Raw genomic sequence first — 13,172 nt, forward strand, 5'->3', positions numbered from 1 at the left:
ACAGAAGAATGTGTTGCCAAAAACACTCAAACAATCTGAGAGGCGATCCAATGTCCCTCAGCCTTTTATTCACAACACACACTACTAAGGTCCAGACAAGATTCCAACTGGCCATCCTGGGGTTAATTTAGGCAACCCTTTAATAAGAGGGTGGTCCTTGCAAAACCCCACTTGTAGTATAGTGGTTAAGTAACTGAACATTAATGTAGTACTCTGCAGATTCAAATCTCACTGCTGCCATGAACTTGCCACATAGCCTTGGATAAACCAGTCCTCTCAGTCCCAGCTCTCCAGCTGTATTGTGAGGATAACGCTTACCTTGTCCCAAGATCAAACAGACAGTTCTCCACACATGGAAAGAGATCCAACCTTAATACCCAGAGAGGCCAACTACTCTTTACCATCAAGCCTGGGTTGACAAGCAGGCAGACCTTACAAATAGTCTCACAAGGCTATTCCATACAATTTGAAAGCTGCCCACCAGAAAGGAGTCTACTCAATCCTCTTCACAGTCCCTAAAAAGAATAGGGACTGGAGGGCGTTATTAGACCTCAAGTTTTTTGAACAAGTTTATCAAATTGCATCACTTCTGAATGGAGACTTTGCACTCAGTCGCAGTGACCAATCAGTCAGAAGAACACATGACATCTACAGATCTCACAGAAGCATACCTCCATGTACCAATTCTGACAGCCCATCAACAATTCCTAAGATTTTATGTTTAAAAAAAAAACAATTAGCAGTTCTGAGCTATCCTCTTTTGGCCTGTCCACCACACCAAGAGTATTCACAAAATTCATGATCAACCCCACCAATGTTCCCTCTAAGCTGTGCCATGTTGTGAGCCAAAAATCTACTTCATGAGCTGAAACAATAACTTGGATTAAAGTTGTGAGCGCGCCTCCTTTTTTTAAAAAAAATGTATTTCAGTCTACAAACAAACAAACTACAAACTAATTTGTATTGCCTCTCACTTCAAATTACAGTCATTCATACATGGTTGTGTATTGTGTTCTCTCCCTCTTGCACCCAGTAATATTGTAGGTGACTAAGTTCAGTGGTGTAAATGCTGCAGAGGTTCAGGCCACTGTCCTGTAGTTAGAGTGCACAGACCTTTGCCCACCCCAACAATTCTTTTCACAAACACCCTTGTTTCACCTGTGGTTACAATTCCAAATCACAACTTTGTAAGGTTGACATTCAAAGATACCATAGCTGATATATTCAAATATGTGTGTTTGTGAGAGAGCAAGAGATTCAATGCAACTGAATGAAACAGCTGAAGCCTATTCATACACTGCCACAATTTTGCTAAAGAGAAGCACTGCATGACATAGTGACATGGCTGAAGATGATGGAACAATAATTAAAGGACTGAAATTGTCAATAATAACCACATTGGAAGCAAGCCATGTTGGTATGGAAGTTGTCATGACTTGGAATATTTCATGCTGTAGGTGGTGGTGAGCCAGATCTCAGAAGATAAGCAAGGTCAGCCTTGGTTATTAATTGGATGGGAGACCTCCAGTGAAGACCAGAGTTGCAGAGACAGGCAGGGGCAAAACCATCTCTGTTAGTCTTTGCCATGAAAACCCCACCAGGGGTTGCCATAAGTCAACTCTGACTTGAGGGCACTCTCCACCACCAGCACCAGGTTTTGTCTATAGGACATGCTTCTCTAAGTTGATAAGCTTGACATCTGAACTACCAACAGGCTGCTGTTTCCATTGGTGGAAGGAGAAACTAAATTTAAAATTGAATGTTGGTCTGATTTATCAAGGACAGTCATATATTCCTGACAACTGGAAGTTGCGCAAGGAAAACCCTTCAGTAAAATGCCCAGGATCTCCTTGGCTTAGGTTCTTTTGTATTTCAGCCCTGATAACTACCCTCACAGATACCATTAAATGTCCATTGTTTTAAATGGTATAATTTGCTTTTTAACTACAAATAGAAATGAAAATAATTGTAATAACATGTAACACTTAAATGTAATAACATATACACCTAACATGTAAAATGTCTTTGGGGGAATGGTAACATTATAATGAAACAGACTTACATTGACATAGCTTTGTCTCACTGCCCCTGCCTCCTCCAGCTCCCAGTACAGGGACAGAGAGGCTGCCTGGTGGGCTCCGCGAAGAGGCCACGTGGGTTCCCCGCCCTCGCAGCCTCCTCCAGTTCCCAGCATCGGGATGGAGGGACCCCATGGCAGGCGCGGCAAAGAGGCCGCGCAAGCGCCCACTTGCCGTCGCCTCCCCCACTAGCTCCCAACACCTGGACTGAGAGGCTGTTTCGCAGGCAAGCAAAGAGGCTATATGGGCGCCTGCCTGCCGCTGCCTCTTCCAGCTCCCAGTGCTGAGATGGAGGGCGGGCGCGGCAAAGAGGCCAAGTGAGCGTCTGCTCGCCGCCGCCTCCTCCAGCTCCCAGCACCAGGATGGAGAGGCTGCTTGGCGGGCCGGCAAAGAGGCCATGTGGGCACCCGCCTGCAGCCGCCGCCTCCTCCAGCTCCCTGTGCTGGGATGGAGAGATCCTACAGTGGGTGCGGCGGAGAAGCTGCATGGGTGGTCGCCCATTGCTGCCTCCTCTAGCTCCTGGCACTGAGACAGAGGGACCCTGTGGCGGATGCGGCAAAGAGGCTGTGTGAGAGCGTAATCACCCCCGCTGCCTCCTCCGCCTCCTCCAGCTCTCGGCACTGGGATTGAAGAACAGCACAGTGGACTTGGAGGGGGGTTCATTTGGCTGCCCGCCCACCATCACCTCCTTCCTTCCAGCACAAGGACTGAGAGGCCAGAAAGGGAATTCCTCAGCGCCAGGGCCAGAATCACACCAAGCTCTCGGGAAGGTGGGGCCCAGGGCAACCCTGCGTGCGCTGGGCTTCTTCTTCTCTGCGCTAAGTTATAAAAATTCATGCGCCATAGCGCACCAGCACAGGTTAACGCGAACGGTGAACCCCACCATATGTCTCAGAGATAGGGGGTATTCATGTTCACTTGTGCCCAGACGATCTCCTGATCAGTTCAAGAGAAAATCTCACTGCAACACTCAATTCACCATTCAGTTTCTACAAGCTTGAACACCTGGGTTAGATCACAGTCACCAAAAGGGCTCTTTCTATCCCTCAACAAAGAAAAGGTCAGGAAGACCAAACAGCTGACTGAGACTGTCATCAGAGTACATCAGAGTGCAAAATCACTTCTCACACTACTGAAAAGGATGGGTTTGCTAGTGGCCACCTACAATGCAATACCTTTGGGGTTGTCTATAGGCAAGACCACTTCAGACCTTGCTTAGATCTCATTAACAACAGATCATGGAGAAGACGTCTTCCCATTCAGATACTACTTCAGTCTGAGCCAAGGTCTCCAACCCAATGCAAAGCAAAAGAGTCATGACCCCTCAAGCACAACAAATATTTACAGGTGTAAGAACATGGGTTAGGCATGACTTTCTGTCAATGCCTTAGAAAGGTGAGCAATTTATCTGGCCCTATTCCAGTTCAGAGATCTGTATGGACAAGGTTGCAGACAAAACATATATATAAACAAGCAGCGGGCATCCAAGACCTCGAGGTGGCACAAGGTGGCAGCAAGGATACTTACCTGGGAGGAAAGTCACCTAGCTTCGATCAGAACTGAACACATCAAAGGCATATCCAATGTCCAGGCAGACTGGCTGAGGGGACAACAGGGGAATAGTCCCTTAAGAAATATCTCATCCAATGGATAACATTGCACTTTGCAACACCTCATGGACCTGTTTGCGTCCCAACACAGCCATCAACTACTGGGGTACATGACAAGGTTTGTTCCACCCACTAGCAGATGCCCTGACATTGCAGTGGCCATTAGGTCTCCTGTATATATTACTACCCTTACCAGTAACAGACCATGCCTTTTCACCCTCCAACAGATGGTGATATTTCCACCTCTCATCCTACTGACCTCTCCGGTCAAGTTACAGCAGGGACCAATTTGGCCCTCTCATTTAGACTTACTCTGCTTAACCGGGTGGAAATAGAAAGAAACACCTTCCTAAGATGGGGATATTCCTGAGAGGTGGCCAACATTCTCCTAATATTCAGAAAACAGTTTATGCTCAAAATTTACAACTCCTATTGGAAAGCCCTCACTCAGTGGACATTTTACACAGCCCTGACCAAACATCCATTTGAACCAGTCAAGGACTTTCCCTTGAGAAGGCTGAGAATGAAGACTATCTTCCTTATTATGTTCGCATCTGCCAGGAGAATTAATCAGATCTGAACTCTGTATCTTTCCCAATGGTAAGGTGATGCCTCGTACTGTCTTCCAAAAGCGTATTCCAAACTGCATAGGTTGCAAGAGAAGGCTACCATATTTCTACCTGTACCCTAAATAGACTAGGGAGAGGCTCTGACACAACCTAGATGTCAGAAGGAGGCTCAAGGCCTATCTGCTCCGAACAGTGCAAATCAGAAGGTCAGACTTACTGTTCTTAAATATATCTCCCCTCAATTTGGGGAAGAAAATGTTTTCAGCAGCTGTAGGTGCCAATAGCAAAACATACACTATCAAAACTAAAAACTCTCTTTGTAGAGGTTCCTTGTGGAATACCAGCTCACTCTTTGAGGAGTGCTACTACCAGTGCAGCATTACACAGGAACACTTCTGTAGAAGAAGTCTGCAAGGCAGAAACAAGGTTGTCTGTCTCGACCTTGGTAAGATGTTACAAATCAAATCTATATGATTCAGTGGACACTGACTGTAGTAGAAAAGTACTGCAGTGCATGATCGTGGACGAAGACCACATCCCACCCAGAAACTGGAAACTGCTTTGGGAGCACCCAAGATGTCCTCCGCCTCAGAGGGAGAACGGACCTTTGGACACTTACCGTGAAGGGTCCTTCTCCTCTGAGGAAAGGAGGACATCTTGCCCTCCCTGGGTCTTCGTCCTCCTCTATCCTGCTGCCTCATTCTTCTACCTCCTCCGGGTTATGCTTTATTTTACAGTACATGTTAATGCAACAGGTGTTTTTTCTCTCAGTATTGACAGTTGATGAATGATAAATTCAATGTTACTGCTTTGTGGAGTCACCTGAACTGGAGAGGGTGGGCCCACACACTAGACAGGAAGAGGAAGAAAAATTAGTTCCTGCCTCCCTGATTGGACGGTGGGAATCACCCAAGATGTCTTCCTTTCCTCAGAGGAGAAGGACCCTTCACGGTAAGTGTCCAAAGGTCCGTTTCCCCCATAGAGAATAATGGTCAAATATATTCGGGATTCTCTAATAAAACCAAATCCGATTAGAGAATCTGATCTAGATATCAGGAATGTATGATAATCTTAATATCTGGAACTGGATTTTACTGTGGGTTTTTTGAGTGTTGTGATTTCTAATGTCAGTTTTTATGTTCATTTATTCTTTTGCGTAAGGACTGACCTGTTTGTCCATTGTAGAGAATAGGAGGGCATTGCTGCCAAGTGAAAAAGATAGTGTTGTATTTACAAATGACACATAACTATATGGTATATTTTTCTTAAAGGAAGTGGAAATTCGAAACAAAGACCTAGAAGGACAGCTCTCTGATCTCGAACAACGTCTGGAGAAAAGTCAGAATGAACAAGAAGCTTTTCGCAATAACTTGAAAACACTTTTAGAAATTCTTGATGGCAAAATCTTTGAACTAACAGAACTGCGAGATAACCTAGCCAAGCTAATAGAATGCAGCTAAAGCAAATCGAATCTCAGTGCCAAACATCTTAAAGATGCACTGTCTCTCTTTGTAGGACTTTGTTGGGCTCTGCATCAAAGTTGCACAAAATTAGGAAAAAAAATGCTCCCCCAGGAGGGCCTATTTTAAAATTTTCAGCAGCATATTTCAGTGTAAAATTTTAGAATACAGCTTGTAGCTAGATGAAAAAAATAAAATAACTTGAATTACAAATTACCTCCTTGTATATAATTGGCCATAGATAACTCGAAAGATATTAACAGTAATTGAATGCAATCCTTTTCTAATTATTAACCAGTGAAAGAATGGGAAGTGCCCCAGATGACATCCCTTTTAGTGTTAGACACAATGTAGATCTGCTTTTTTCTTCTTTCCTTTTCCTTAAAGTACCTAATTGCTGTGTTTTGTGCAAGAACTTTGTGATGACAGCCCTTGTCTTTTGTTATAATATTAATAATTTCTCAGGATATTTTGCACTGTTGCAAAACAGTGCATTACCAATTAATTCTTGCCAGGAGTGAGAGAGAGTTGCATCTTTAATTCAAACCTAATGAATAACTGCTTGTATAGAGTTCTTCCCTTTTTTATACTGGAAGATACTGTATTTATTTATGACGTTCACTCTGGTGTTCTATAATATTGTCCAGTGTATGGTTTACTTTCCTCTGTTTTAAGTCCATGTATGTAGTTCTGTATCCCATTTTGTCATACATTTTGAAGCCAATCAATGAAGACAGGTGAGTCCATGTATTTTAAAATTTGCTATATACAGATAAGGATCAAACTAGTCTTATTAAATATCATATAGGCTAAACTTTTATTGTTACTTTAAATTTTTTTACTATTTTCTTTAGCAGAAAATCTCATTGATAATTATCAATGCAGCTTACTATAATGGCTACATAGTATTGCCAGGACATTTCCTTTAGCTTGATCTTGCTCAACTTAAGATAATTTTTTAAAATTCTGTAATAATCATAAGAAATTGAAATAGAGATTTTGTTTTCTTTGTTGGATCTTCACACTTCATCTTTATCAAAACCACACCAGGCAATATTCTGAACTTCAAAACAGGATTTGAATTCAGTTATCCTCAGTGAACAGGTTTTTAAGTTGTTTTGATGTAATTTACAAAGACTTTTGCCAAACATGTATTTCTTTATATACTATTTTTATTTTAAGGTAAAAAAATTGAAAGGTAAGCCAAGTGTCACATGTCTGCTAACTGAATGGGAACTGCATTATGGGACAGTCTTGATGTAAATGGTCTAATATTGGAGAGGATTTTTTTAAAATGAATGAAAAGGAATCAGACACAATGATGCACTGACCTTTTCTTTATATCCAATTAATTTGAATGACAAATACAAAATCCAGCTTAAATATTTAAATCTGTATAATAGGCAATTTTTTCCATTTACGAACTGCTATTCCAAACTAGGTAATATAAATTGGGTTTTTATGTGTGTACTGTATGTATATACTGTATAATACATGCATTCTGATTTGTATTCAAAGGAGGAAGAACACATACTTTAATTTACAAAATGCCATGTTCTTTAACCATAATGTATCAGGTTTTTTTCCCTGACATGTCAGGATTTCTTTTTAGCTAAGCATTAAATTACATGTATTATACTGTATATACTGTACACACTATTTAAGTTTCATCCATATTTTAGGATATTTTATTACATATTTTATTTACTATGGGGAAAATATTTGTTCATTGCATTCATAGTTAAAAGCTTTCTATGGTGATTTTTTTAAATTAATAGCTAGATGTTGACGATGTGTATCTTTATCAGGTCTAGGACAGTAGTGATTACCTGATTTTAATTGACCTGGAGAAGTTTGTACCTGATTCTCTTGCTATATGAGTGTCAATTGGGAACATCTTTGGCAAAGTATAAAATTGGTGTAATTATAGGAGAAATCAAGTATGTTCATGATGGGTGTTCTTAATTATAACAAGTTGGAACAGAAATTTGATGGCAAAAAATGTAACATTATTTTTAATGAGATCAAAATTTTTAATACAGTGACATTTACATGTGGGAAAATAGTTTACAAAATATTTCCACTTAAATGCTGTGTATATGTGTGGTACAAGAATATTTCTTTGTATGCGTACACACACACATGTATATACAGTACATGAGAAAATTTAATTGTGCACATTTTTAATATTTTCCTATTGAAATTAAATTTAAAAATTGGAAATCAATATTTGAGAATTTCTTTTCTCATGTATATTAAGATGCTTGACTTTGGGTTCTTTTGTTTGTAAAAATAAAACCTATGAGGGCTGCACTGTTGAATTCCCCAAAAGTCATCTAATTTGTATATGGGAGAAGGTGGATTTAAGTGCACATATAAATAAAATCCTATTGTTAAGAATATTTTAACATTAATTTACAGTAAGTGAGTGTTCAGAAATTGTACTATAGATATTATACTCAAAAGTTCTTAATTTGGTGATCGTGCCTACTTTAGCCTCTGCCCTTCTGTATTATTAAGATAACAGTTGGCATACTGGAAAAAGTAATTTTCCCAAGGAGAGGTACTGCATATTGTATCTATCGTAAGAGAAACTGTGGGGAATATATATGCCAGAGAACAATGTTGGGTACTGTATACAACAAAAAACAAACAAGAACTTACACAGGAGAACAATCACATTGTGTATAACTTGTTATATGACAGCTATGAAATCTTGTTAAAAAATTCTTTTAAAACCCAACAAAAATACAATTTTTATTTTGAAATACATATGCTGTTCTGGAGAATGTACTTTACTCAAAAAAAATTCTTCTTTAACTCTTTTTAATATTACAAACTGTTCAATGGATGGCAGCATTTACCTTAATTCTTCAGGTGCTACTGGATTTTGAATCAGAGTGTCATGTTGTGAATTCTGACTTTGACATAAAAAAGGTTTTATAAGTATACCCCCGTCTGGAAGTTGGTTTTTGGGCCCTTTTTCTTACAACTCCACTCCAGAATGGAATGTCCCAACCACTTAACAAACTTCACAGTAGTCTAGGATGACAACAGACATCTTAAATTATAGTGCCATCCTAAGCGGAATTAGAGCTAAATCCATTGAAATCAGTGAGCTTAGGTGTACCTCTGCTTCGGGCGGCATTGTTAGTGAGCAAGGTAGAGCAGGGCAGAACATCAAACTGGTTGATCGAATCTCTTAGATGTCCATTTCACAGGTAAGGGTAAAGTTTTTAAAGTCCAGTTTTCAGCCTGTACCTTTTGTGATCAAAAGTAAAGAGATTTTTTAAAAACAAACAAACCTGTATGTAACTGTTCTAACTTCTAAGCAGATGAACTTGTATATAGCCACAGTGAATTGTGATTTACATCAAAGTAAACATGCATAGGAATGGGCTACAGGTTAGTCCCCCTCCTTGTTTTCTAGCCAGTTGCCCACAAAAACAAGTTTTCTCCTTCCATTCGTTCCTAGATTTTAGTACCAAAATGACAGCATTAGTGAACAAAGACCTCTTTCTCTTAGGTGGATGGGGCATGATAGGGAACCTAGCAGTAAATCCTTCTGTCAGAATCCTACTGCTATTCAATGCACGATGGTGAGAAGTTCTAGCCAAGATCCCAGGCCAGTTTTGCTGGACTGGATTGCTTATATGCTGAACACTTAGCAAAATTGTATGGCAGCTTCTTAGTTCTTACTTTGGTATAGCAAAAAAGCTTGAAACTACCATATACCAAGAATGAAGGGAGCAGAGCACATGTAAGTGAACACATAACTGCACCTGCCTTGGCTCAAGCAGAACTTTCAGAAGCTGAGAAATAACACAAATTGCTCTATGGCACCATAAAAACGAACAAATGTAACCTGTTGCATTAATTTACATTGCTGCATTAGATTTTTACAAGAGGGACCATGAAGAATTGTAGGAGAGAGGAATCCCGTATTTTCCCTTTACCTATTCCCCACCCACCCAATTCACCATCACCTCACCTTGCCTGCATATCTCCTCATGCATGCTTTTATGGAGCATTTTGGGTTGCTACAACTCAGAAAGGGGCCCAAAGTTTCCTTTTTGTAGTCATGCACTGATTTTGCCAGTAACATTGGTTATCTATGTGGTGGTGAGCCCTCTGCTGTACTTTGGGGAAGTATGTTGTTGTTTTATAGTTCTACAACTGCTGTCAGACTGAAACCTCTATGTCATTTTAACTCACTAGAAATATTTAAGACTTAACAAGATTCAGTGCTAATGTGGAAATTAGCAGTAGCCAAATACCTCCCAGCCATTGTGTAATGTGTTTTATTCATTCTAAGGATTTATCTAGGCATTCCATAGGAACCAGATGCCATTCTAGCTGGATAATACACAGTCATGCCATAGGGGCAAGAGTAGAGTATTACTGGTTATGCTAAACCTTTGCATATTAAGATACATTAACAAAAAATGTATATAAAGTGCCTTTAATTCTGAAGTGCTGTGTGTGCGCTCACAGGTGTAAAAATTGTTATTACCTACTTCACTATTTTTAAAACCAGGGAATGCTATAGTATGGCACAAAGGTTTTTTTTTTTTACAGTTTTTGTCTTCAGATTTTACAAACTAAACAGTATTCTGCAATTCTTTCAAAAATCTGTTCAGTTTGGGTAGTCCTCTGATAGAACCTTTATCCAGACTGATTTTTTTTCTTGTCTTTGAATTCGAGGAAAAAATTTGAGTCTCTGCAAAGAACTAAGCTTTTTTTGAATGTGTAAAGATGCATCAACTTCCTTTTCTATGTCAGATAGCTAATACTAAAGGCGAGAACAGGGAGTAACACCAACGCTATGCCAAACAAAACTCCCAGTAATGGATCTTTCTTACCATACAATCAATCAGTATTCAATTGGTATTCAAAGTGCATACGTGTGATAACTGCATTGAAGATACATTCATAATTAATCAACAAATACGATGAATACATTCAATGAATACATTAAATACACATACAAAAGCCGATAAGTAACATAGATGGATCAATTCCTGGGTACTCAATGAAGGATACAGCCCATTTAAATATGTTTAAATCAAATCCAGTAAATACCAGTGGTCCAAAATATTGTTGTATAGCGATTCCGTAGAGTTGGTAATGAGGTAGAGTGTACTGAAGTTAATCACCAAAGCTTCATATAATCCACAACCATCCTACTCAGTTGTGGTGGCTACAAAGCCTCCTTCAAGCTGTGAAAATTTCTTCCAACGCCTTCCCATTGTTCTCTGCCTCATAAGAATGCCCTACAGACTTTTGGCCACATCTGTTTCACACATATGTGCTTTCTCAAGGGCAAACAATAATTCCTGGACCCCAAGAAAAATATTAAATGAGAATACCTTCCAAACCTCCAATAGTATAAACAATCAATAAATGAAATCCAGTACTCACAACCATCCTGTTATCCTATTTCAAAAACCCAGTTGGCTCATTCTGATGGGAACTGCTTCCACAAAGGGGCAAACCATTTAACAGTCCTATTTAAATCTCACGCTATCCTCTGATCTTAAAGAGATATTTCTACAAGTAACAAGACAAGTCCCATTCCAAATTCAAACCCTTAGGACCCAATGTTTGTAACTAAAAAATCCACGTGGATTCCTTCTGTAACAAGACCCTATGTGACAGTTTACCCCCTCTATAAGTGGCCAGTTCCACTACCGAATCTCTCAAATCATCTTCCAAATGTCCCCGGCTTTCCAGTGTGCAACCAATGGGGTGTCTATCACTTGCCTCCTGATTTTTGAAAGGTGTTCTTGTATCCTTACTCGCACAGGTTGACTAGTTCTTCCTGTACATAAAGCTGGACATGGACATCGAATAACATACACTACTCCCGCAGTGCTACATGTCGAAAAATGTTTCTGATGAATAATCTCATCAGCTCTCAGCCTTAATTCCTGTCCCTCCAGTGTAAACTTACAAACGCTATAATGGCCACAGCGAAAGTGGCCCCTTGGGGGATTGACTTCCATTCGTTCTTCCATCATATCTGAATGTACCAAAAAATCTCTCAAATTTCTGGTACATCGATATCCTACAAATGGCATGTTGTTACAGCCTGGTATGTGTGCCACTAAATACCAGTACTTCTTGATAGTCTTACTTATATGTGGTGCCATGTCTGTGTACTCTATCCCCCAGAAAATCCTCTGCTCCTCTCTCCTAGGTCAGGTTTGTAGTAACACTGTCCTATCCACTTCAGACGCTCTAATTCTAGCTCTTTCAATAACTTTCTGCGGATACCCCCTTTCTTCAAATTGTGTAGTTAATGTCCGACTCTCCCTGATGTAATCCTGCTCTTCGGTCGAATTTCATTTAATATGCATAAACTGCCCATAAGGGACATTGTTCTTCAATTGTCTGGGATGATATCCATACCAGAGGTATGAATTACAATCTGTAATTTTTCTGTAGGGTCTAACACCTAATGTGCCTGTCTGATGTTTAACTACTATCACATCAAGGTTATTGATCTGATTTAAACTGGTCTCCCAAGTGAACTGTATATTGGGATTCAAGGTGTTAAGCCATCCCCCAAATTTCTCTGCTGTAACTAAGTCCTCCAGTTTCACGAATAAATCATCAATGAAGCATTTATAAGTTATAATATGAGTATAATATGGATTCACCTGATGGTTCATGATAAAGGTCTCCTCCATATTTGCCATGTAAAGATTGGCTATGCTCAGGGCTGCCAAGCAGCCCATCGCGACACCACTAGTAATTCTTTTCCATAATAATTCTTTTCCATAATGAGGTCCAATAATAACATCAAGAAGTAGGTGGGAGGATTCTGTATACTTCAGGAACTTAAAGTTTTCTCTATAATGATTCTAGCCTCCTGAGGGATAGACGTATAAAGGGAGGCTACGTCCAGAGTCATTAGTACTGCCTTTTCCAGGATAGATAAACCCTCAATGATCTGGATAAAGTGCATTGTGTCTTTAAGAAAAGCAGTAGTAGTCTGCACTAATGGTTGCAAAATATTATCTAAATATTGTGCCAATGGTTCTAATAGGGAATTATTCCCTGACACAATAAGTCTTCTTTTTGGTGGATGGTCAGGCTTATGCATTTTGGGTAACACATAAAATGTTGGAACTTTATAGTTTTTCAACAATGCCTTATGTAACGTGGGCAAAATCTCCCCCGACAGAAGAGCTTCATCCACTACTGTCTTAATTAAATAGGCTATATACTGACTAGGGTCTTCCCTGAGTTCTTTATAATTCTTGGTGTCATTTAACTGCCTATCAACTTCAGCTTCATAGTCTTCTACATTTAAGACAACCACCCCGCCTCGTCGGCCGACTTAATTACTATGCTAGAATCCCTAAGTTTCTCAACGCTATTCTCTTCCCTCATGATGTGACACCACCCCCTCCTGTGTTTGGCCTCCAATGACTCTATTTCCTTACTAAC

At 39.9% G+C, this 13,172-nt stretch overlaps 1 protein-coding gene across 4 annotated transcripts in view; it reads left to right on the top strand.

Annotated features, from left to right (window-relative positions):
- HOMER1 (homer scaffold protein 1) overlaps positions 1 to 8,668 on the top strand; it is a 135,024-nt gene extending 126,356 nt beyond the window's left edge. For all 4 annotated transcript variants that reach the window (XM_054987658.1, XM_054987657.1, XM_054987659.1 and 1 more), the window contains one exon: positions 5,529 to 8,668. In XM_054987658.1, coding sequence (XP_054843633.1) covers positions 5,529 to 5,717 — 189 coding nt within the window. In that variant the 3' untranslated portion in view covers positions 5,718 to 8,668. The remainder of the gene's footprint in view (positions 1 to 5,528) is intronic.
- Positions 8,669 to 13,172: the final 4,504 nt, after the last annotated feature.

This window comes from Eublepharis macularius, chromosome 8 (genome assembly GCF_028583425.1).
Source record: "Eublepharis macularius isolate TG4126 chromosome 8, MPM_Emac_v1.0, whole genome shotgun sequence".
Classification (NCBI taxonomy): domain Eukaryota; kingdom Metazoa; phylum Chordata; class Lepidosauria; order Squamata; family Eublepharidae; genus Eublepharis; species Eublepharis macularius.